Source organism: Esox lucius, chromosome 8 (genome assembly GCF_011004845.1).
Source record: "Esox lucius isolate fEsoLuc1 chromosome 8, fEsoLuc1.pri, whole genome shotgun sequence".
NCBI classification, from domain to species: Eukaryota; Metazoa; Chordata; class Actinopteri; order Esociformes; family Esocidae; genus Esox; species Esox lucius.
The window spans coordinates 2,787,017-2,812,416 of NC_047576.1; the positions used below are offsets into that span (position 1 = coordinate 2,787,017).

A 25,400-nucleotide genomic window follows, 5' to 3' on the forward strand; every position below is an offset into this window, starting at 1 on the left:
AGTGCCCTCAGGTCTTCCCAGTGTTCATTTCAATCAAGCGTAATTAAATTACAGGTCTGTTATGCAACCAACATTCGCCGCACAGCACAAGACAGGAGTTGCAAATCTCTTTCAAATGATGCTTGACTCAGGGTGCCAAGGTGGGTTGTGTTGACAAGCTATGTGCCTGAAGGCAAATGGAATGGCTTTAAAGATGTTACTGATCAGTAACTTCACTTGACTTTTATTGTATAAATCAAGATCATGATGCGACTACAAGACAACACACTATAATGGCAAGGGCATCTAACATTGAAGAAACCTAAAAAATCTGAGCAGTGGAACAGCTGAACCAGGAAATGGTCAGAAGACATTGTTATCAGTAGCTGATAAAACACGAGTGATACTGTAGCTCTCAGTTAATTGCCCTTGATAGTGTAATCTGATGAAACTGAGAGAAAATGGCAGATGGGTTGATTCCCTTAGGCTGTTGGAGTACAAGTCAAAGCCCTTAGGTGCTTCCTTGAAATAGATTATAGTAGTCTGAAGGACTTTACTGAACAGCTTTATAAACTCAACTGAATATTAGAGGCTGGCCTCCACATGTGAAACCACGTTTCCAACTCGTTCAATTCTGGGTATCCATTGAAGAATGAGCCCAGACGCAAGATATGTGTTTAAATGTTCAGAGGGCTGTGGATAAAAATAACATGCATTTAGTTAACCCAATTTCATAGTTTCCAACATGACAGTTTCATATCTGTTCAATCTCACTGATCGTTATGGAAAGTTGCACCCGGTTGCACAGCCTTTTTCACCCTGACAATCAGAAGCATACTCTCTACATTAGATATTAAATGTTCTGGGATTAATACCAGAAACTCAAACAATCTCAGTGTTTTGCTCCAGTAGATTACTCAGGTCATTAATATCTTAAAGGTACAGAACTAAAATAACTACAACAGTATATTTTCCAAACAGGAGATTGACAGATATTTGCCTTCACCATGAAAATATTCCAACATACAGAAATAGCCTGATCATGTGGAGACAGTATGAGATGACCTGGTCATGTGGAGACAGTATAAGATGACCTGGTCATGTGGAGACAGTATGAGATGACCTGATCATGTGGAGACAGTATGAAATTACCTGGTCATGTGGAGACAGTATGAGATGACCTGATCAAGTGGAGACAGTGTGAGATGACCTGGTCATGTGGAGACAGTATGAGATGACCTGGTCATGTGGAGACAGTATAAGATGACCTGGTCATGTGGAGACAGTATGAGATGACCTGATCAAGTGGAGACAGTGTGAGATGACCTGGTCATGTGGAGACAGTATGAGATGACCTGGTCATGTGGAGACAATATGAGATGACCTGGTCATATGGAGACAGTATGAGATGACCTGGTCATGTGGAGACAATATGAGATGACCTGGTCATATGGAGACAGTATGAGATGACCTGGTCATGTGGAGACAGTATGAGATGACCTGATCAAGTGGAGACAGTATGAGATGACCTGGTCATGTGGAGACAGTATGAGATGACCTGGTTATGTGGAGACAGTACGAGATGACCTGGTCATGTGAAGACAATATGAGATGACCTGGTTATGTGGAGACAGTATGAGATGACCTGATCATGTGGAGACAGTATGAGATGACCTGATCAGGTGGAGACAGTATGAGATGACCTGGTTATGTGGAGACAGTATATTGGTAGTTAAAATATAACATAAGCATTTCTTATGCGATTAATTTAGTGGATCTGCTGATGAGTGCAAATAATTTTTCCTTCGTTCCATTGTAACACAGATATTCTTAATCAAATAGATAAATGTAATTGGTCTAAATTTGCATTCATTGTTGTACCTGGACACCGTCTGTCTAATAAAAAAATGGTACAGTTTAAGTGAAATCAAAACCATGGAAAATATTGCAACAAACCAAAATGAAGGCTGGGACTCTTAACCCTGTGTAAGTTTAACAGAGAAGACAGTCAACTTGAATCCAGCTACGTTAGGGATTGAGAAATGACTTCAAAGAAAATAATTTGTGTTCGGAACATCGCAGGTCATTTTCTATTAAATCAAACATCTTCTGGGAGTGCGAAGTAAACCCATCTTAAATTAATCCTGCTCATTATTAGTTCCCTAATCCCTGGTGCACATGACAGAACTAAAACCAGATTAGGTTCCATGCACACTAGACATCCAGAGCCCCCGTGGCACTGAATTCCAACTACATCTACTTGCACGCACGCACGCACGCACGCACACACGCATGCACACACGCATGCACGCACACACGCACACACGCACGCACGCACGCACGCACAGTAACCAAATGTATAGTGCAAAATCAATAACTAACAGAATTGAAGTATATACATGAAAATTATTTATTTTCTTGACGAGATTGTATAAAATAAGAGATACATAACAAAAAGTGATTCCTATTTACAGGTAGAAAACAATGACGGCATGATCACAGCCTTTCCCTATGGCATTAGCTGCAATACAACTGAAAAAGACACACAATACTTCTGTCCTCCATTGACACCCGTCGTCCAATATTTATTAGGTGGCAGCATCGTCATGCAAGCCTAACTGTCCTGAGGCTGATCTGAGTGCAGGGTTTGGAGTGAGGAGGGTCTTGTTTGAGTCAATTGTTGACTGATCTCAGGAAAGTGTGGAGGGGATTCTTCTCCAAAGCCCCCCACACAAGCAGTTCTTAATCCAGCGCTGCTCCCATTGCTTCATAGCGTTGGTCTTGTTGGGCGATCGGAGCATGGTCACGCAGCCACACCTGAGAAAAGAGAGCGACAAGAATAAATTAAGCAGATGTTTAAAAAGGTTGAAATGTATTGGGGAAAAAAGGTAAATATGGGAACAAGTCCATCACTTGGCAGCTGCTTCAATCTGAAAGGACTTGGATTTAGTGAAAGAGCTAATAATAGGCAGGGCAAAGTCCTATTTACTGCCCTGGGGCATTGGGATATGACCTCAAGACCACGTGGAAGAGTGACTCGCCCCCAACGGCTTTCCAACACCACTTCCATCTGCATGCGCAAGTGCCGAGAGCAGCTGAAAGAAGAAGCGGTGTCTGACCTGGTACAGGCTTTGCTTTCCTCTGTGGGGCAGACGCCCATATGGAGACAGCGTAGGTGATCCATCCTCTGGGACCCCGGGCTCCTACACACAGGCGCAAAGGAAGAATGACGGTTACATTTTTCAACTTTACAGTTGGCTGATCGTACTTTTGCCTGAATGCTAGGATGCCGATCAAATGCACATTTACCACAAGCAGTGGTCACGTTAGAACAACCCGTTTTGAGCTTCCACCTCAGCACATTAGCGTGCCACCGTGTGTACCCTTGTTACGCATAAATAAAAGGACCCCCCCCAGTCAGGGGGCGGAGCCACCCTGTCTCCGGGGAGCTGCAGTCTTACCTGGAGAAGATCTCCACCTGGGCTGCAGAGTTGAGGCCGGGGAGGCTGTAGGGCTTGCCAAACTGCAGCCGCAGTGGGTACTTGCCCTGCAGCTTACAGATGATTCCATCGTTGACGGGCAGCCAGTCCATGGTGGGCACCAACAGCTGGCTGGGAAGCAGGCAGCACTCGTCTATTAGGGACTCGTCTGGCTCCTGGGGGTGGCCCTCGTCCCGAGCTGGAGGGGGAACGGGGCGTGAAACAACAACAACACAGGAACACATACAGACAGACATTTATGTTAGGTATTGACACACACACACACACACACACACACACACACACACACACATAAAGGACAGACACTGATATCACCTGAAGTATATCACGTCTGACCCCACATCACACGCATATATTCAGTGGATAACACACAGTCCACAGACAAACAGGTTCTCCTCATGCATACAGACAAACAGGTTCTCCTCATACATACAGACAAACAGGTTCTCCTCATGCATACAGACAAACAGGTTCTCCTCATACATACAGACAAACAGGTTCTCCTCATGCATACAGACAAACAGGTTCTCCTCATACATACAGACAAACAGGTTCTCCTCATGCATACAGACAAACAGGTTCTCCTCATGCATACAGACAAACAGGCTCTCCTCATGCATACAGACAAACAGGTTCTCCTCATACATACAGACAAACAGGTTCTCCTCATACATACAGACAAACAGGTTCTCCTCATACATACAGACAAACAGGTTCTCCTCATACATACAGACAAACAGGTTCTCCTCATACATACAGACAAACAGGTTCTCCTCATGCATACAGACAAACAGGTTCTCCTCATACATACAAACAGGTTCTCCTCATACAAACATACAAACAGGTTCTCCTCAGACATACAGCAAAGCCAGAGCTTGGTGAGAAGGCGGAAGAGCAGCAGCATGCTGTCCTGGTTGTCCGAGGTGGCCGTGTAGATGGGCAGGCAGCCGGGCTTCAGCAGGCCCCAGATCCGAATCATGACCATCATCTCCCGCAGCATGCCCAGGGACGACCCGTCTCGGAGGAACCCAAACCCCGGGCGGACAATGGAGCCCTTTAGGGGACACGGGTTAATAGAGAAAGATTATTGCACATACCCGCGGATAACACTTCAGCCCAGCTGTTGACAGTCAGGCTCAAATAAGTGGGTTCGCACCCTAGAGGTTCCATCGGTCTTGCAGGCTAATTGCTAATTATTTGTCGTTAGCACAAGGAGTGTCATCTTCCAGGCATGTTGGTCATGAAAAACTTCCCGTTTGAGCGACGAGTATGGAAATAAGCACAGCAGCTGTGCTGGCATATTTTGGATGATGGATGTCCTGATCTTTGACTCTCCTCAGCCCACTGGGACTGGCTCTGATAAGAGAAGGTCTTAACTACTAATTGGATATCACAAAATTCTTGAGTAAAAGGATTAATGTCGAAAAGGCAATTAAAAAAATAAAGTGGCTGGATTTTTCCGAAAACAAACAGGGGGCTTGACGAGGAACCCACGGTTGCACTGTAAACCCACCTGATTGGGTAGGTTGGCCATGAGGTAGAGCACAAAGTCTCCCACCCACTGGATGAGCTGCTGGAGAGACTGCAGTGGAGGGCCATCCAGAACAAACTCCTCCGTCTTCAGGTTGATCATCACCTTATCAATGTCTACGGGGAGAGGTGGTCAAAATCAACTACAATGGGTGGCGTCCAGGAATAGAACACACGACACCCGTGGTAATAGATAGCAGACTGGTTTCCCAGGAGCTAAAGCCTACAGAACGCCCCAATCCACAATGACGACAGGACACAACGAACCACCAACAAAGACCAGATGTCCAGCGCTGCGTTACTCCACGCTGTTATCAGACCTGAGATCAGCCTATCCACTGATCACACAAGTAAAGCGATTCCTAGTGCTCCTACCAGTGTCAGTGTTTTTGGCGCAGATCTCGGCCAGCCGGTCCCCGGGGCTCTTGTCTGGGGTGTTGAGGACATGTGGCCTCAGCAGGGATTTGAGGGTGGAGCTGACGGCGATGAGGAGGAGCTTGGCGTGGAAGTCGCAGGCTCGTGCCGCAGTCACCGATGACAGTTTGCAGAGGGACGCTTTCACGGCCACGATCCGCGTTGAAAGCACCTGCCGAACGCGCACACACACACGCACACACTTTAGAAAACAACAAGCAATCCGTCCGTTGCCAAACAGTCGGTCTGAAGAAATGCGATAAAGCGGCGATCCCTGGGTTGCGTTTTCTACGGTGTGTCTGAGGGAACTGGACATCTGGTCCACTCACCTGCTGCAGGGCTTGGTTCTGTCGCATGTACTCCTCATGGAGCTTCTCCACCAGGTTGTGGACCATGCCTGGCTGCACGTGGAGCAGAACGTCCCACCAGTCGTAGCCCGTCACCATGCAGTACTCCAGCAAGAACAGCAGATGGCGCAGCAATGTGTTCATGTCCAGCATCTGGCCCATGGAGGGAGACACTCGGATCATGTGCAGCTGAAGACGGAAGAAGAGAAAAACAAATGCATTAGTGTTATTTACTGATGTTGTATGAGAGAGCAAGGTTATTTGGCTTTCTGTTAGCTTTCAGTTATTGCTTTTAGACCGAAAAACAGCCAGAAGCTTTTAACCCAATGACTGTGGAGGAATATGCAAGGAAAGCATATGGAAACATTTATAAATATTCCCCCAATTTCTAAAATGTAAGCCATCTAAGCTACACTACTTCCACATAGCCTCTCATCAAGATCAGATCTGCCCAGGGTAACAGCTGATATTCAAGTTCAACGTTTATTTATCATATACACCAAATAACACAGCGTCATTCTGAACAACTAAATTCTTGTGACATGGGACACACGACATCGATACAGTAAAAATAGAGCAATAATATACACAACAATGTCAAAACTTAATAAGCAAAAGACGACGTAGTGAATGTGGAGCCACTGTCAGAGCGACCGCTCTCTATGGCGCACAGGAAGTAGCACCACCATCTAAGCTACACTACTTCCACACAGCCTCTCATCCCGATTGGATCTTCCCAGGGTAACAGCTGATGTTCGCTGTGTGGGACATTTGGGGCAGACCGCGGGTCCCTCCTCGGCTAGCTGCGCTCACCTTGCCATGGTTGTCCACTCCGGCCAGGGCCAGGGAGGTCCAGGAGAACTGCAGGGCCTTGAAGTGTACCGTCGGGCCACCGGCACGCTGACGCTTTATGGCCGGCTCGTCCCCGGGCCGCTGGGAGGCGCCGGAGGAAGAGGAGGAGCCGTAGAACACGCCCATGGTGTGGAGGGACAGGCGGTGGAGGATCTGGATGCTTCCGTCGTGGAAGGCCAGGGCCAGACCTGAGACACACAATAACACCACTTCATCTGTGTCCAGAAGGCCAGGGCCAGACCTGAGACACACAATAACACCACTTCATCTGTGTCCAGAAGGCCAGGGCCAGACCTGAGACACACAATAACACCACTTCATCTGTGTCCAGAAGGCCAGGGCCAGACCTGAGACACACAATAACACCACTTCATCTGTGTCCAGAAGGCCAGGGCCAGACCTGAGACACACAATAACACCACTTCATCTGTGTCCAGAAGGCCAGGGCCAGACCTGAGACACACAATAACACCACTTCATCTGTGTCCAGAAGGCCAGGGCCAGACCTGAGACACACAATAACACCACTTCATCTGTGTCCAGAAGGCCAGGGCCAGACCTGAGACACACAATAACACCACTTCATCTGTGTCCAGAAGGCCAGGGCCAGACCTGAGACACACAATAACACCACTTCATCTGTGTCCAGAAGGCCAGGGCCAGACCTGAGACACACAATAACACCACTTCATCTGTGTCCAGAAGGCCAGGGCCAGACCTGAGACACACAATAACACCACTTCATCTGTGTCCAGAAGGCCAGGGCCAGACCTGAGACACACAATAACACCACTTCATCTGTGTCCAGAAGGCCAGGGCCAGACCTGAGACACACAATAACACCACTTCATCTGTGCCCTCTGCCCCATTCCGCATAGCTGCTACTTACCGAGCGTGTCTCTTGTTCTTCCGTGAATTTAAATACATTCTGTTCAGGTGCACCTAGTCTGTCTATGGTTCCACCTTAAGTGAACGATAAGACACCGACTGGCAACGACAAATTATTAGGCGTCGACACATACCGAGTCCGGGGCAGAACTTGGTCTCCGACGCCACCTTTAGGTCCGTGTTGGAGATGGATATGGGCAGCTTGGGCAGGGCCACGGCCGACACGCGGTCCAGGTCATTGGTGGCGGAGAGGATGCGCCATTTCAGAATCATGGGCTGTTTCTCACCCACTGTGGGACGAAGAGAGGAGAGGGTGGGGGTCAATGGAGAGAGGAAAGGGTGGTGGTCAACGCAGAGAGGAAAGGGTGGGGGTCAACGGAGAGAGGAAAGGGTGGTGGTCAACGCAGAGAGGAAAGGGTGGGGGTCAACGCAGAGAGGAAAGGGTGGGGGTCAACGGAGAGAGGAAAGGGTGGGGGTCAACGGAGAGAGGAAAGGGTGGGGGTCAACGGAGAGAGGAAAGGGTGGGGGTCAACGGAAAGAGGAAAGGGTGGGGGTCAACGGAGAGAGGAAAGGGTGGGGGTCGACGGAAAGAGGAAAGGGTGGAGGTCGACGGAGAGAGGAAAGGGTGGGGGTCGACGCAGAGAGGAAAGGGTGGGGGTCGACGGAGAGAGGAAAGGGTGGGGGTCAACGGAGAGAGGAAAGGGTGGGGGTCAACGGAGAGAGGAAAGGGTGGGGGTCAACGGAGAGAGGAAAGGGTGGGGGTCAACGGAGAGAGGAAAGGGTGGGGGTCAACGCAGAGAGGAAAGGGTGGGGGTCAACTGAGAGAGGAAAGGGTGGGGGTCAACGCAGAGAGGAAAGGGTGGGGGTCAACGGAGGGAGGAAAGGGTGGGGGTCAACAGAGACATCAAGTCCTGACCTCCTGACCTCCAACTACAGGGGATTCACTATGACTTGTTCAGAAATTGAAGGAGGACAAGGGTTGAAAACAACTGTAAACTATGAAAATGCTATAAGTGACAGTAATGGTCCACGCGTGTGATGGACTTGCTTTGGTTACCCAAGCGCTGCCTTACCTACTGGTGAACGATGCTGGAATATGTTGTTGACCGGAAGGCCTTCCTTTCGCAGTGACCAGCACTCTACGATGCTGCCCATCTGACTAGAGGCACACAGAAGCACCTAAAAGATGATTCATTCACAGAGAGACAAACAGATACAGAGGTTAACAACACTGCCTGCAGTTTAGCATCCAACTGTGGCGTGTCCACGCGCTTTGGTGACTTTGAGTTCCATTGAGTTACATATTAGCCCACATTTAATTGATATTGTGGATATGAACATATTCACTCATAGGTGTAATGCATTTACTTGCTATTAATATTTAAAGACAGACTGATTTAATTTAATACAATGTTTCATGGACTGTCCTAAAATAGGCAATACGCTACATCATACGGTAGACCTAACTTTAAAAAATATATATTATAAAAGGGGTAAAAACATTTCAAATAATCATGTGCGACATGAGACTTTGACCATAGTTTTTTCAGTGGATTACCTACAGAATTATTTTACACACTGGTCAAGACATAATTTATTGGATACCCTAACCTATGTCACATTAATAAAAAGGGCACACTCTACACACAAACGACACACGGACAGCGACGGGCGCACAGTGCTTCTCTATCACCTGCTCAGAGTTCTCCCGAGTGAGGAACTTGAGGTGCGTCACGGCCGGGTACTTGTCCCTCCGGACGGGGTCCGTGGTGCAGCGCATGAAGAGCGAGGGCAGCAGCTCCGTGTCGATGCGACACTTCTCGTTGACCACGCTCACACACACCTGGGGGTTCGGACGACAGCAGATACTTCAGATAACAGCACGTCGTGACCACTGCCCATCGAAGCGGAGAACCTCGTAACAGCAGTGTTACATGCCAGACGTGTAAGACAGGGTCACTGGTTAATACAGCCAGTGTCAGGCACCTTCCATAACCACAGCACCACCCATGCCATCGCTCTCCGGTACCTTGTAGAACTGCACAGGCGAGGAGCTGCTTCCATCCGTGGCCGCCACCACGATGTTACCCCCGCCGGTGAAGGCGATGTCGGCCAAGGCCACACGGCCCCTGAGGCGACACAGGCTCTCGCTGGCCGTCAGTAGCTGACCGTTGGGCTTCAGCAGGGACACTGTGACTAGGCCGCTCACCGTCACGGCCAGCCAGCCCTCCATGGGTTTGCCGCCAAACAGCGTGAGCGACGGAGAGAACTTGACCCGCGAAAACTTCTCGCCAAAGTTGGTGGAGCCCGACTGAAAGGTGAGAGAGGGTGGTGTTCTGGACATTTATACAGATTTGAAATATATCTCAAGAGCTTAAGATTTGCCTATGAAATACTGACAATAATAAATCATAAGATCCACAAAGAGATTTGAGAAGAGCTGGTAGACTGTGTGAATAAGAGGACAACAGGGTTCAATACCATCTCCACATGCAGAGCAAGCTTCACTCCATTATGCAGCCAGGACAGAGCTACGATGGGGTCTCCGTCCACTGAACTCCCCAGTGAACTTTCCCAGCTGTTCACCAGGTGATCTGCCATCGCCCAGCATTTAATCTGTCCGTCTCCATCAGCGGACAGCAACCTGGAACCTAAAACACACCAACGGACAAAATCAGACATGTGCAGACACAAAGACTTTCAAATGAATACATATATTGTAAAGTTTTACATTCATAAAAGGCCATTTTGGTTGGTTTGGTGTTGCTACTATGTTGACCTACCAGACTGGTCCCACTCCAGACAGGATATGACCTCAGCATGTCCAGAGTTAATTGAGTACACATCCCATGGGTGCTCTGTATCAATGATGTGGACCATATGACTGACTTCTGAAATAAAGCAAATTAAAATCATAATTGACTATGTAATCTGCTAATCAAGGCAAAAGGCACTGAATTAGAAATGCCAAATTATATATGGATGGACTATCCCAATTGATACTGGAAATGGGATTTGTTTGATTTCACATTTTGCCGATCTCTTGCTAAACACATCATCAAACTGGTTACAGAATCAGTACCAAGCACGTGTACCTTTCTCATCTTCTTCATTTTTTAAGTCTGTGGTGAAGGCAACAAGGTTCCTGCAGGACCAGGCACATACCAGTGGGATGGATGGACAGTGGTTGCTCTTGGGTCTCTTCTCCCACTCACAAACATAGGCCACCTCCATCATTTAACCATCTACTTTCCCAATGGTTAAACAATGGGTTTCAGTCCTTTTCCGATCAGAAAAATCATGTTCAATCACATAAATCGCAATGAAAGACACAGAATTACAGCTAGTAAACTGTAGCTAAATGTTAAATGTGCTTGCCACACTGTCTTTGACAATCGTCTGGTTAAATTAGAACACTAGCTAGCTCGTTAATTACATACTGTACTGTATGTGGTTGCAAGCTGTGTTAGTTTGCCACCTGCAGTATACTGTAATATTTAGATAGCTAAAATGCAGTAGTTGATACTTACAGCGATGTTTATGGCTTTGCTTGGTTTCATACAACCATTGCTAACTGGCTAGCAAATAGCAATGAAAACTTGCTAAGAGTACATTCAGGCGAATTTCTAAATATATCTACATGTAGGTACATTTCTCACTCATAGATAGTATGGACTTTAATTATATGACATATATTAATAAATAGGACCCTTACCATTCATTTAGTTAGTTATGTATTAAGTCAATGATTAGCACTGACAAGAAATCCGACAGTACGGTAGGACCTCATACAGTGAATTGAGAAGTCTTTTTAGTTGCCTGCAGTATTTTTGTTTACAAATTGATAATAACTTGGCAAAACGTGGTATAACTTATAACAATATTTACTTCCATCGATAATATAATATAATTTCCAATGATTTAGATATTACATTTTTATGAACTGTTTATTTAAAAAAGTGTTCGTCCCATCTAAAGGTGGCGCTCGCGGTTATCTCCGCTGCTTATCTGACTTATCTTCTTTACATTTTGTCTTGCGATGTTGTTGTTTCTTCCTCAGCTAAATCAAAGAACTCTGTGGCTAAATGGTTGACGCTAAGGCATCGAAATGCAAAATTAGATTGCCGTGTATTTTTTTTTTTTAAGAATCAAACACTAACGAGAATCGTTCTCCAATGCGCAATCAAGTCAAACTGATATTTTCGAGAGTCTGGAGGCAATCGTTTGACTTAAAGTAACATACGGGTTCCTAACGTAGAACCTGAACGTCAGCAATTGAATGCTAGTTATCGTGATCAGGGTAGATATTTTCTTAATTTATTGGGGCGTTTCTGGCGAACTGGAATGAGACAACGGCATAACAGCGATGTAGACAAAATACTCTGAAAATATTTCTTAAGACATCGTCATAATCGTCAATGTTTGCGCTTCGGAAGGTTGTGTGCTAGCGGTGCTAGCTATAATGTTAGCAATGGTACGTTGCAGTTAATGTTAACTAGATTAAATGGTGAATGCTTAACAGTTAAAGGTTACAGCAGTTGAATATAAGGCCTGAAACCGTTAGTAGAAAATTGCTTATTTGTAATAATATTTTAGAAATACGTTGTAATCATCCGCCCTTAATGCACAGTGTTAATGTGCTAGCTAAGTTGTATTGAAACTCATTAATGTTAGCTGTTACGCTAGTCGAACACATTGGGGAGTTCGTAGCCAGAAAAGGTTCGCTAGCTACATCAATATCTCAGACATGGTTGTAGTACAACTCACATTCCCTCTATACATCAAGTTAGTCGCATTTAACAATTGTGACGTTTCTGTGTAATTTGCCAGCTCTGTTATTGCAGTTAGTGTAGTTTTGCACCATCCTACTACTTTGTGAGTTTTTGGTGCTGTTGAGCGGCGTATACTGAGTCACGTTTGACTGGGATTCAGATAGCTAGTCGCTATAAATCCTACTGCCAGAGATGTCAGAAAACCAGGGTAACGTGAACAATAATGTCCCGCTAAATAACAATGGCGGGGCAAACAGGATACGAAACCCTAATATCAACCAGAACCCATTGATAAATGTTCGAGACAGACTTTTTCACGCACTATTCTTCAAGATGGCAGTTACCTATGCCAGATTGTTTCCACCGTCTTTCAGAAGAATTTTCGAGTTCTTTGTCCTATTAAAGGTAAGAAAAAAATGTATCTTCACGTAGTCTACAACGTGCATAATATTATAATATATACTCCATTCAACGACTTTAGGTCAGTTTGCTCCGAAGTTGGATTTGTCACACGTATTATGTCTTGATCGGTCGTACGTACTGTAGGGTAAGAATGAAGTATGACAACCTCCTGTGAGGGGAATATGTGGGACCTGGCCAGTCAAAGTGACAGTTAGCCCTGAATTCTGTCGTCAATAAAAGTAGACTTGGCATACAGTATTAATCCGGCTTACAGTCCTACCCCTGCCCTAATTTCCAAACAATGCTTCTCCAAAATGTTTGTGTAAAATAATTTTATCATCAGTGTGCATACTTAGTACCACAACAAAACCATATTTGTGAAACGTAGTGGTTACAACCTAATCCACGTGCCACTTGGTTTGTCGGGCCTCATTTTGACTGGTCACAGTCCAAACTCGTTTTTTTTGTAGTGGTGCTGCTGCGTGCTTTCCTTCTGTTTTTTTCTGACTGTTACTGCCTGTTTAAGAGTAAGACAATGATGCAGAATGAGGCCTGGAACGTGATAGGCAATGTTTTTCTGGTAGGACTAGTTCTGTGGAACAGCAGTAGTTTATAGGAATGCGGAACAGTTATGCTCACCATGTGGTTCCATTCAAACACAACACAAACCATTAATTAACATGGCATTAGGTGGTAGGTTTGTGAAGTGTCCATTTTAGAGATTGAGTCCTATTTTGAAAAATATTCTGTAACACTTGATTATGATCCAGCTCTCACCAATTTTGTCTCTCCCTTTCCCCTTAAATATTACTCAGCAGCATGTGAGGAGCTCTTGAGCTTAGAAGTAACTCTCCACACCTCAAAATGCTCCAAAAATGTTTTAAATATTGTGTGGGAGTTTGCAGTGACAGTCTTGAAAATTCATGACATTTTGATGTTGTGAAACATTTTGCTCCCCACATTGGTGTGGCAACATTGCTATTTTGCGTCATTCCGAATAACAAACATTTCTATCCACATTGCATTGTGATACATTATGTTGTTATCATATAACTATCAGGAAAAAACATTCACAAGAACCCCTAGGCAGTGCAGAAAGTTTAAGTCTCCCAAATTGTTTATCTATGGTATGTTTGTTTCATACTGTACAGTGGTTTAACAAATAAATAATTACAACAAAACATGATGATAACCTGGTCGTGGCATATCAACCTGGCCCCGTGGTCTACTATAGGGCTGCACAATTTGGCTCATTGCTGCCTTGTGTTGGAAGATTGGACAGGGCTGCCTTGTGTTGGGCTTTTGGAAGATTGGGTGGGGATGCCGTGGCTGGGCAGATGGAAAAATGTGGTGAAAATGATAAACTCAAAAACATAATTTAAAATAATGCCTGTCCTGTCTTGGTTCCTTTTGGCACCATTTTAAGATCTGTAAATTCAGTCTGTCTGCCATGAGATAATGCTCTCCTGTCTCCTCCCTCCACCAGGCTCTGTTTGTGTTGTTCATCCTGGCTTACATCCACATTGCCTTCTCCCGCTCTCCCATCAACTGCCTGGAGCATGTGCGGGAGAAGTGGCCACGCGATGGCATCCTACGTGTGGAGATCCAGCGCAACTCTTCCCGTGCCCCCATCTTCCTGCAGTTCTACGACACGGATGGCTTTCAGGGCCTGGTCAAAGAGCCCGAGGGAGACGGAGTTGGGGGAGCAGGTTTGGGCCTGGCCGCGCTTCACCACGAAGAAGACGAGGAGGAGGAGGAGATGACCCTGGAGATGTTTGACAACAGCACTGTGCAGGTGAGAGTGAGGCTTTGCTGCAGGAAGGTGGAAAACAGGAAGACTAAAAGCTTAGACAGACCAGTTCTCCAGCTGTTAAGTTTGCCTGACCAGAACACATAAGCAAACGACTAACAACCTCTAACTGCCTTGGTTCTTTTTGCTCTTCTCTCTTTTAGTTTGAGCTGGACATTGAGCCCCGGCTAAAGCCCTCGCTGAGTGGTGTCGGCATGGGTCATGGAGGAGTGGGCCTCAACGACAGCCAGGACCTCTCCTTCAGCCAGGCGCCCACTAAAGGTATGCAGCCGCTGAGGGAGACAGTGTCCGAGATTGAGATGCTAACACGAGCAGGTAAACCCACCCCCCCCCCACCCCGCCCTGTTTATCTACCCACCTAGTACCTGTCTACACAAGTGAGAATCCTACCACCACTCCTCACGGCTCCTTTTTCCCTCTCCACCTGTTCTTGCTAGCTTCCTGATCGCCCCGCTTTCACGCAAATTCTGGTCTTTGGTCTCCCCCATTTGTGTTATGATTTCATTCTGAAAAAGCATGTACCGTCGCCTTCTGCCACCAAACCACTTCTTGTATCCGTTGTCATGCAGCCGGCTGTTTGAATGAGACGGTGTGGTCGTGTCTTGCCATCTCACCTGTCCATTTGTTCCTGGCTGTACCCAGACAAGGCCTTTGTGTGGCAGGAACTGACCCTTTGTACTTTGCCCTCTCATAAGTAGTTTGGTACAAGATGGTGTTTATACTGTGTTTGTCGGTGTTCTTGAAATCATCTTAAATCAAAATGTCCTTTGCATCATTTTGTTTAACGATATGTTGCATTGCTTTTTACTGTGCTGTGTAGGGTTTATTCATCAGAGGCGTGAGCCTGACTGCCTTTCTTTAACCCACGTTAACGCTGTATGCCGATGTGTTTCCGTCAGTGGATTTGCTGTTTTAGATCGTCTCTGACCCGGTGTGATTCTGGGTTATTTCACGCAGCACCCAATAGTGTGTTGCCTTTGAGTCTCTGGGTTGCGGTGTGTTTTCTGCGTCGGCAGTAAGCTGCTCACCTGTGAATGTGTCTGTCTGCAGTGTGGCCTCAGGAGGAGTACATAGTGGAGTACTCCCTGGAGTATGGCTTCCTCCGTCTGTCCCAGACCACCCGGCAACGCCTCAACATCCCTGTCATGGTTGTCACTCTCGGTAAGCGGTCACAAAGCCCGCCTAGCACTGTCGGAAGCATTGGCAGGTGTTGTGCGGACGTTGCTAGGTTTTTTTAGGCTGTCCAACACTCCTATAAGCAGCACATAGCAGGTGTGATAAACAGTAATACCCGGGTGAGCTGTGCTAAGCCTACTTAAGACCACCCTAACCACGACATAGCAGGGCTGTGCCCGTTTGACTAGGCACTCGATTTATCCTTTGATCTTTTTAGTAGAAGGTTTTGAAACGTAGCCGTTTTCCCTGCAGGAGTAAATATGCCTCCAGGTGTAAAGCACTGATGGGACCTGCACCCGTCGCCCTTCTGCTCACGGATGACTAGTCGTTTCTTAGATCAGTAGTTAACTGTTCGCATGCCAATGTACTCGTTAGTACCTAACCTCAGCTGGGCCTCGGTGGCTTTTCGTTATCTGGACATGGGTCATGGGTCACGTGGGCCAACACAATGCTGCTTTGTCAAGGGCTCATGAAACTCTGAGCTGAATCGCCACGGCAACCCTTTTAAGTGTAGTGGTGTTTATTATTTTATTTTTCTGACCCTGTTATCCAGAGCAAATTCTACTCCAGGATGAATTGCTCTCAAGTGTTTTCTTATATATGTTAAATCTGATGGCAGTATTCTAACAATGGAAAAGGAAAAAGGTTTGCGCAATAGTAACAGATGTTTTCCAATGCAGTTTTACTCTAAAGATTGAAAGGTGCTGTTCTAGACTGTTTTGATAAATAATTACAATTCAAGAAAACAACCCAAATTAGGATGCTACAATGCCACTATGTTTTAAGGTGCAGGAATTCGCCCATAACTGTAGTAGGGAGGAATGAGTAAAAGGGTCCCAGACTTTGCTGAGAATCTTATAGCAGGCAGATTTGAAAAAGTACAACACCCCTCAAATTCAGTGAATTGGGGTCAACTTGGGATTTCTGTTTCTTTGCCACTCGTGACATGATCTGTGACATCGGTAACGAGGGAAGGCTTCGTTAGTATGATTGGCTGGAAACCAACTTGGCATGCTGAAGTGGCCCGCTAGTTTGTTTCTACCATTGCGACCATAAATGCTTGATGGATTTGAGAAATGTATTTTAATTAAACACTTCGGTAACATGGACTGCGCAACTTTAAACAAACTCCATGTGCACAAGTAGCCCACCTGTTTATTCCTGGAAGCTGAGATTGTTTCCCTCTACCTCAGGAATGTTTAGAACCAAGGAGACAGGATCAGGGAACGCAGTTGTTTTGTTTATTTACGCAGAAGACGTCCAGTGTTTGCCTGATGATTCTCTGAACTCCACAGGGCCGTTCTCTGAAACATCTCTTTCACTTCAGTACATCCTTCAGATTTAAATAATGTTAGGGGATTTGTGAAAGATGGCTCCAAATAGAAAAGTCAACAGTGGATGTTGATCGATATTTTTACATAGTTGGGTCATAATGTTTGCTTTTAAAATAGAGGAATGAGCAGAACAAGTTTGTAAATCCCTGGGCTACTGGCTATAACCCATTAAAATAATATTTTTCAAATCAACCGCTGCTGATTTTTATTTATTTTTTGGTGTGCGCGCGCAGATCCAATGAAGGACCAGTGCTTTGGGGACGGCTTCAGCCGCTTCCTCCTGGATGAGTTTCTGGGATACGACGACATCCTGATGTCCAGTGTCAAGGCCCTTGCGGAGAACGAGGAGAATAAAGGTATGACACTGATTTGTCGGGGTGCCGTGTTCCTTGGTGCCGTGCAAAGGCACGAGCCTGTGACCGTCTGCTTCTGACCGTCTGCTTCTGACCGTCTGCTTCTGACCGTCTGCTTCTGACCGTCTTCTTCTGCGTGTCTGCCAACAGGCTTCCTCAGGAACGTGGTTTCCGGAGAACATTACCGATTTGTCAGCATGTGGATGGCCCGCACATCCTACCTGGCTGCCTTTGTCATCATGGTAATATTCGTAAGTATCACACTTCACAAGTATTAAATCCAGTGCACAGGCAGCTGTTAAGATTTCTTGCTCTGTGATTTCACTTGAACAGCGCAACAAATTAGCTAGAGATACCTGCACTAGTCCCAGGTTAACCGTGTTAAGATGCTTTGTGAGTCCACAGAAATTAGCTTGACTGTGTTTTTGGTGTTGTCCCCGTGTGTTTCGGCAGACCTTGTCAGTGTCCATGCTGCTGCGCTATTCCCACCACCAGATCTTTGTCTTCATCGGTGAGAGCACTGTCCTGTCAATTGTAACAGTCAATTCTGCCCACACGTGCCTCTTCGCCAGTGTCTCTTTAAACCTTCCCTCTGTGTCCCCAGTGGACCTGCTGCAGATGCTAGAGATGAACATGACCATCGCCTTCCCAGCAGCCCCTCTGCTCACCGTCATCCTTGCGCTTGTCGGTAAGAGCGTCTTGTCATTGAGCCGTCATGTCTATATTTACGGTCAGATATGGTCAGATATGTTGGTATTAGTGTTATTAACAATTCCTGAAAGATGAGGGACTGAAAAACCAAACCTGGATTTGTATGACTTCCGTTTGCACAAGGAAGACAAATGAAAAGGCTCCAGATTGGAGCAGGGATGTACGAGTGTCTAGAGCCAAAATGTGGTTGTTTTTTGCTGGCATGTGGCCTTTAGCAGCCAAGGGTAGGAGTCTTCCGTTAGGCTTTCAGTTGGTTCTTATTTTAAGGTCTTATTTGGTTGGATGCAGTCATTCTTGTTCACTGTAGAATATCTCCCTAGTGGTGTGTTATAGGTACCTTCTGGGTAACAACTGGCATTTAAACAGTTTTAAAAAGACAGAAAATACAGTGCAATCTCCCTTGTTGCAGTTCTGTTGTAGAAGAAGCAAGGGTGGAGACACGTCCACATCTTTTACTACAACTGGCTGTTCTTTTTTTAACTTTGAAACTCTCTCCCCCAGGCATGGAGGCCATCATGTCCGAGTTCTTTAACGACACCACCACCGCCTTCTACATCATCCTCATTGTGTGGCTGGCCGACCAGTACGACGCCATCTGCTGTCACACCAACACAAGCAAACGCCATTGGCTGAGGTGAGACCTACACCAGCCAATACCACTGGCTGAGGTCAGCAGCGCAAACCCACCTGTCTTATGAGATGGGGATGGACAGAGAGTTGGAAACATCTGTATATGAATTGTTTGCCATATTTGTGGGATTTTTGATTTGAACTAATTTGAGCAGAGTATCCACAACAATTCTCTGTAAGTCGGTCCAGGTGTGGTGATGTTACTTTAGTCCAGTCTCTAAGGGGGCTGTATCTGTCTCTCTGCAGGTTCTTCTATCTGTATCACTTTGCCTTCTATGCCTACCACTACCGCTTCAATGGTCAGTACAGCAGCCTGGCTCTGGTCACCTCCTGGCTCTTCATACAGGTAACAAAACAGCAAAATGTGCATGTGTGTGTGTTAGCCCTCTCCTCTGTCCTATGAACAGCATTTAAAACCCTTGAGGCTTTGGTTCCTAGCGGCCCATGACAGTGGTCTAGCGTGGAACGTGTACTGCTTCAGCATGGGTTAAAGTCCAACTGGTTCCTAGCGGCCCATGACAGTGGTCTAGCGTGGAACGTGTACTGCTTCAGCATGGGTTGAAGTCCAACTGGTTCCTAGCGGCCCATGACAGTGGTCTAGCGTGGAACGTGTACTGCTTCAGCATGGGTTAAAGTCCAACTGGTTCCTAGCGGCCCATGACAGTGGTCTAGCGTGGAACGTGTACTGCTTCAGCATGGGTTAAAGTCCAACTGGTTCCTAGCGGCCCATGACAGTGGTCTAGCGTGGAACGTGTACTGCTTCAGCATGGGTTAAAGTCCAACTGGTTCCTAGCGGCCCATGACAGTGGTCTAGCGTGGAACGTGTACTGCTTCAGCATGGGTTAAAGTCCAACTGGTTCCTAGCGGCCCATGACAGTGGTCTAGCGTGGAACGTGTACTGCTTCAGCATGGGTTAAAGTCCAACTCGCTGGCGTCCCCCCCCCGTGTCGCACAAAGTGTAACAAAAGAAAATAAAAATTGTGAAAGGTCCCAAACACTTCATTCATTCAATACACTGAGGGAAAGTGCTTTATCTTTAGCTAAGTGCCATAGCGCTGTGTTAAAACAGGGTGTGGCAAGTGTCCGTATACAGGAATATTTTCGAGATCAGAGTGGGTGCATAGCCTGTTTTACCTGGGGTAAAAGCCCAAACCAGTTCCACCGAGGGCCAAGTGTCTGTAGGTTTTAATTTTTTCCTATAAATTGGTTCCCAGTTCAGACCTAAACAACCAGGTGAGGGTAGAAACTAACCAATTAGTGTCCTAATTAATCAATCAAGTACAAGGTGAGAGCGAAAACCTGCAGGCACTCAGATCTCCATGGAACCGGTTTGTCACCTCTGACCTTACGTCACAGGCCAGGACTATGAATGTCATTGCCATGCAGTCTCTTACCTAAACAACACAGCTTTTCTGAAGATCACCTTTCTTGAATGATTTATCTGAGATTTGCATGCATTTCAGAGATGGCAAGTTGCTTTATTTTATTCATAATTTTTTGCTAAACAGCTTGTGAAGTTAGTGTGAATTAACCCTAATGTAGGATAACATGGCCTGTAACCAGACAGCAGCCACGCACGCAAATGTAGCTTGGCTTTGATTGTCTGTCTGTAGATGACCAGAAGTGTCATTCTCCAAACCACAGAAAAGCCCAGTTCAGTTTACAGCAGTGTCTGAACAGGGCAGATAAATCATGTCCCAGGCTGTTTTCTAATGAGAGAATAGTTTGTCTTTGCATAACCAAGATCATTTAGTCATGCTACTTACCCAGCTAGGTAATGCGATTATTCAGTGATGGTTCCATAGGCCAGGCACGTGTTGATACAGCCCAGGAAGAAAGGGTTGCACAAAGTATTCTTGGTAAAGGTAGATCCAGTGTTCCCTGATCAGTGTGCATTTATATCGGTTTCGTGTTGTTCCTGAGTGGTTTAAATTCTGCTCTGGTGCTTTAACATGGGGGTGCAAGTTGAGGTGTGCTTCAACACTTATTGCTTGCTCCTTGCGGTTTCAGTCTGGGTGTTTTGTGAAAGCACTTTTGTAACTGCTGGTGTGTGTGTGTGTGTGTGTGTGTGTGTGTGTGTGTGTGTGTGTGTGTGTGTGTGTGTGTGTGTGTGTGTGTGTGTGTGTGTGTGTGTGTGTGTGTGTGTGTGTGTGTGTGTGTGTGTGTGTGTGTGTGTGTGTGTGTGTGTGTGTGTGTGTGTGTGTGTGTGTGTGTGTGCGCGAGCGAGCGAGCAACCGGTGGTTGGAGTTCTGTCCGCCTCCAGCCTCCCCAGGCACTGTCTCACCTGCCACCTTCGCTCCTCTGCCCGCAGCACTCGATGATCTACTTCTTCCACCACTACGAGCTCCCAGCCATCCTACAGCAGATCCGCATCCAGGAGATGCTGCTGCAGAACCAGCAGACGGGCCAGGGGGACAACCAGACGGCTCTCCAGGACAACCTCAACAATAACACCTCCACCCCAGGTGTGCCGGCGCCGCCCGTCGGCCAGGTCCAACCGCCAGGACATCCGCATGCTACAGCTGAGGCCCAAGGACCGGCGGCCCAGGCTTCCCAGTCCAACGGCGCGGTCAGCAGCGCCGGAGGCCTGGCCACCGCCACAGAGCCAGAAGCCCTGTCCGTTGCCCCGGTAACCCAGCTGGGTGGGTCTTTGCCGGGGTTGTTAGGGGAGACCAGGGCTTCTGAGGTTGGAACGGGGGGAGGTGGAGAGAGCCCAGGTGACGGCAGTCCCAGCTTGGTGGCAGTGGAAAACCCAGTCGCAGTGGCCTCTGCCCCGCCTCTAACAGGAGCGCCAGTGCAGGAGGCCCAGGGCCCTCCTGGGGGGGCAGAGACTTCCCCATGCCGTGTCAGTCCCTCCATCCATCCTGTACACACAGACAGTGGCTCGGTGGGCGAGGAGTGCCCTGGGCAGAGCCCCACAGACTGCTCCAGCACACATGAACCCCTCAACACCACTCCATCCTGAAGCCCCTCCTACTCACATGCTCCCACACGCCAAGGCCACAAGCCTTCTCCTCCACCTCAGATCCTCTTTCGACACCACAAGATGGCCACTGTGGCTTTATTACTGTAATCTCATTCGTACGACACCAAGAGGAATGGAAGAGAGGAACGTAGGGACGGAATGATGAGGAAAAGGAAGTGCGCCCCTCCTCTCTGCCAGGACAGGAGTTCCCGATCAACTTTTCTGGGACCACCACATTTTTTTTTTTTACATCTGTCGTAGCCTTGAGTTGGCACCCCCTGAATCACTTTGCTAATAGCTCGTTGATAGTTGATTACTTGACCCCAACCTATGTGAAATGTCTGGTGGTCCCAGAGATGGTTCGGTTGGGGAAAGCTGTTTTAAGAGCTTTGGTTCTGACATCCTTAGTTTCCCTACCCAGAGTAGGACAGTTTTTACTTTGGTCATAGGTTTTCTCTCATTGATCATGGGAAAAAAGGCTATGCCGTTTATTATTATTTTTTTTATATATAATTGAAAATTATTTGTCAAATAGAACCTTCAGTCTGATTCCATCAGTAATGTACAGTTTAACGGTGACATTTCTGTTGGTTAGGGGGTAAACTATTGTATCAGGTATAAAACAAAGGCCTGAGCTGAGTTCCAACAAACTTTTTTTTTTTTTTTTTTTTAAAGATGAAAGCAAGGTTGTAGATTGATCCCTAAAAACCTAAATATTTGACTTTTGGGGCGACTTTGCAGAGAGCGTTTGAGGGGACTTTCTTCACCGGCCTTGGAAGTGGTGATGGACTCTGTGTATATATTTGTGAGAGCACAGTGGACTATACCAGTCATCACAAGGCTGCAGGATATTGACTTTGGTCCCATTCATTCATTAATCTGGCCATTGAACCCTGAAAAATAAGAAGGCAACCCTGTTTTTACCTGGGTTTCTGAGTTACAATAGTTGGTTATTTCCTTTTAGCTAATAATATTGGTTTGTGAAGATGCGTTGTCACACCCCACTATTTACAAGCTCTAAAATTCTTCAGTTCGGAGCTTGTACTACTAACTGGCAACCGGCGTAAAGATTTAGCTCTAGCCGTGAAGAGCATTATGGTACATTAAGTTTATATCCAAGTAAAGCGAGGAAGACCTGCTTGCGCCTGCTCCGTTTCCCCAGTTCAGGGTTCCTATGGAGATTTAGCTGCTTGAGCCGCAGAAGAGTCGTAGTTTCTGCAGTTTCTTGTCTTAAACCCCCTTTTGAGTGAAAGTGCATAATTGCTCTGCCACCAGAAGCTTTTCTGTGTCCTGTAAGGGGGCCAGAAGCATCTATCCAAACCTCATCAACGTGTTGGTCCTTCAAATTCCAGTCACCTAAGTAGTCCTGTGGAGGTGGAACAGAATCAACTTGAAGGCGCAATCGTTGCCTGGATCAAGTTTTCATGGTCTTTAAACGTTATTTACGTCTCTGAATTTCCGCTAGCCAACTCTGAAGGCGCACATTGTTTGGCTTGTCCTCCGGTCTGATTGGTTCCGTTTCCAATGACACCATCAGCCACTTGTGTTCTGTAAGTGCATGTGACAGTACGAAAAAAAAGTTTATCACAAGGATTGTTTTATGTTGTCAGCTGGCTGGGCTCATTCCTAGCTGCTAACTCACACCGGTCCTTGCACTTGACTAGCACAAGGCAATAGCAGGGGTTGAATGGCTGCAGGGAAAGGACATTTAGCCAACCCATCTCCACTAAATCTGCCACCGAAACCGACCATGTGGTCGCCCCAAAAGGTTAGCTGTCATCGGCTGTACCTGAAATACATAATCCTTCCCCGTTTGGAGCTAGCAGAATGCAGGACATGGCTTCCCACCGGTCAACAGGGTCGGAAACTAACACTGTAGACATGGAGTCAGACAATAAGGACTTGTGTTCAGTGTGTGTGTGTAATTTCCTGGCCAGAACAGAGTATGTTGATAATGCCTTATATGGAATTAGACGTTAGTGTAAATTGAGAATATTTTGGATGTGAAATGGAAACTAGCCTCAATAGAGAAAGTGGGTTATATTTCAATACTGATAAAATAGTAACCAAGAGAGGTTTTGCAGAAAGGTGACACATTTTTGGAATTCAGTAGAGGCAGGATAATTTCTCCTCAGTGAGTTGGATAGCGGTCATAGCTATGAAATGGAAAGGAAGCCGGACAGGATGCAGGTTTGAAAGCTTGTCCAACTTGTGCAATATGACAACAAGTCAGTTTAATTAAAAACCTCTATTGAGTTCATTCCATGAGTGAAGACTTTTACCTGATACAACAAAAATATGCTCTGTAAGTGAGGTTTTTGCCGTCACTTGTTTCTTTATCTGTGCCTATATGACGTTCTGTGAGAGGAAGCGGGATGATTGTAGCCTTGCAGCAGTTGCGATCCATTTGTAGTTCATTTTAGACGATGTTAATGAATCCTTCGACCTGTGTTGGATAAGACTCCTCTCATTCAAATGTATTTAACTGTTGAGTAAACTAAGTGCAGAAGAAGCATTCTTTGCACAAATAATTGTCGTCTGTGTGTTGATTTCTGTTTGTTGTGTCTGAACATTGGTCCTATTGAATTATATACAAGTTGACTTCATTTGGTATGTACATTCACATCCATAATTGGTTCAAATGCCTGGGGACACAGCTAATTAGCAAAATGATCCTGTCATGAAGAAGAAAGGACACTCAGTTCACTTGTGAATAAACTCTAACATCGCATTTGTTAGTGTATTATAAACCAGGTGGTTTGATTCCTGAATGCTGATTGGCTGATAGCTGTGGGATATGTTAGCAAAAAGGCCCAAGGTGTGGTATTTGGCCAATATACTGTAGCTTAGAGCTGTTCGTGGGCAGAATGCTTTGCAGGCAGATGTGGTGTATTTCCAAATGATCACAAACCCCTGAGATGTGTAATTTCTCTCATGAACTAGTTCTGACAGTTAGAGCAGTAACATGTGATGCTACACTACCATTCAATTTTGGGGTCACTTAGAAATTTCCTTGTTTTCTGAAAGAAAAACAAATGTTTTCCTTTAAAATAACAAAATTGAAATACAGTGTAGAGATTGTTAATGTTGTAAAGGACTACTGTAGCTGGAAATTATTAATTCCAATGGCACGTGTTTGCTAATCCAAGTTTTTCATTGTAAAATGCTATTTGATCATTAGTAAACCCTTTTGAAATTATTTTAGCACAGATGAAAACTGTTGTGCTGATTAAAGAAGCAATAAAGCTGGCCTTCTTTAGATTAATTGACTATCTGGAGCATCAGCAATTGTATTTTCAATTACTGGCTCATAATGACAAAGAACTATGTTCTGAAACACGTCAGTCTATTCTTGTTCTAATAAATGAAGGCTATTCCATGCAAGAAATTTCCAAGAAACTGAATATCCAGTACAACGCTGTGTACTACTTCCACAGAACAGTTCAAACTGGCTCTAACCAGAATAGAAAGAGTGGGAGGCTCTGGTGCACAACTGAGTCAGAGGACAAATGCATTAGTGTCTCGTTTGAGAAACAGACAACTCAAAAAGTGTTATGGATGGACGAATATCTAAGTTTGAGGTGTTCGGATCACAATGAAGAACATTCGTAAGATACAGATCAAATGAAAATATGCTGGAGTGCTTGACACTATCTATCAAGCAAGGTTGAAGCAATGTGATGCTCTGGGGGTGCTTTGTACTGGGTAAAAGAGATTTTGAAGAAGGAATGTCATCA

General features: G+C 46.0%; 2 protein-coding genes across 8 annotated transcripts; one reads left to right on the forward strand and one right to left on the reverse strand.

Annotated features, from left to right (window-relative positions):
- Window positions 1–2,373: 2,373 nt before the first annotated feature.
- Window positions 2,374–11,309, reverse strand: med16 (mediator complex subunit 16). Of its 4 annotated transcripts, none has more exons than XM_034293754.1 (16): window positions 11,226–11,309; window positions 10,606–10,790; window positions 10,294–10,398; window positions 9,992–10,161; window positions 9,540–9,821; window positions 9,204–9,353; window positions 8,584–8,689; window positions 7,645–7,800; window positions 6,584–6,810; window positions 5,753–5,959; window positions 5,385–5,595; window positions 4,993–5,126; window positions 4,341–4,533; window positions 3,441–3,657; window positions 3,099–3,182; window positions 2,374–2,796 (listed from the first exon to the last, which is right to left on the reverse strand). In XM_034293754.1, exons 2-16 carry the CDS (start codon window positions 10,745–10,747, stop codon window positions 2,670–2,672), a joined length of 2,511 nt encoding a protein of 836 aa, XP_034149645.1. In that variant the 5' UTR covers window positions 10,748–10,790; window positions 11,226–11,309; the 3' UTR covers window positions 2,374–2,669. The 4 variants fall into 4 exon arrangements, with proteins under 4 accessions (XP_034149645.1, XP_034149642.1, XP_034149644.1 ...); XM_034293751.1 differs by having other exon boundaries at window positions 10,294–10,401; window positions 11,226–11,308; XM_034293753.1 differs by having other exon boundaries at window positions 10,294–10,401; window positions 10,606–10,755; window positions 11,226–11,306.
- A 285-nt stretch (window positions 11,310–11,594) lies between these two features.
- On the forward strand, window positions 11,595–24,194 carry tmem259 (transmembrane protein 259). Of its 4 annotated transcripts, none has more exons than XM_010897540.5 (11): window positions 11,601–12,687; window positions 14,171–14,479; window positions 14,638–14,809; window positions 15,545–15,655; window positions 17,238–17,360; window positions 17,508–17,608; window positions 17,811–17,868; window positions 17,962–18,045; window positions 18,570–18,702; window positions 18,945–19,044; window positions 21,010–24,194. In XM_010897540.5, exons 1-11 carry the CDS (start codon window positions 12,475–12,477, stop codon window positions 21,661–21,663), a joined length of 2,058 nt encoding a protein of 685 aa, XP_010895842.2. In that variant the 5' UTR covers window positions 11,601–12,474; the 3' UTR covers window positions 21,664–24,194. The 4 variants fall into 4 exon arrangements, with proteins under 4 accessions (XP_010895845.1, XP_010895842.2, XP_010895843.2 ...); XM_010897541.5 differs by having other exon boundaries at window positions 14,638–14,755; XM_010897542.5 differs by lacking the exon at window positions 15,545–15,655 and having other exon boundaries at window positions 14,638–14,755.
- The last annotated feature ends 1,206 nt before the right edge of the window (window positions 24,195–25,400 follow it).

What these genes read in the sequence shown, in the direction of transcription:
- med16 (XM_034293751.1), bottom strand. Translation starts at nt 10,747, where the DNA reads ATGATGGAGGTGGCCTATGTTTGTGAGTGGGAGAAGAGACCCAAGAGC. An exon ending in AAATGAAGAAGATGAGAAAG is followed by an intron (nt 10,402 to 10,605) that starts GTACACGTGCTT and finishes GCTTTATTTCAG; the next exon opens with AAGTCAGTCATATGGTCCAC. An exon ending in CAGGTGGAGATCTTCTCCAG is followed by an intron (nt 3,183 to 3,440) that starts GTAAGACTGCAG and finishes GCCTGTGTGTAG; the next exon opens with GAGCCCGGGGTCCCAGAGGA.
- tmem259 (XM_010897540.5), top strand. Translation starts at nt 12,475, where the DNA reads ATGTCAGAAAACCAGGGTAACGTGAACAATAATGTCCCGCTAAATAAC. An exon ending in TTGACAACAGCACTGTGCAG is followed by an intron (nt 14,480 to 14,637) that starts GTGAGAGTGAGG and finishes TCTCTCTTTTAG; the next exon opens with TTTGAGCTGGACATTGAGCC. An exon ending in TGTCATGGTTGTCACTCTCG is followed by an intron (nt 15,656 to 17,237) that starts GTAAGCGGTCAC and finishes GTGCGCGCGCAG; the next exon opens with ATCCAATGAAGGACCAGTGC.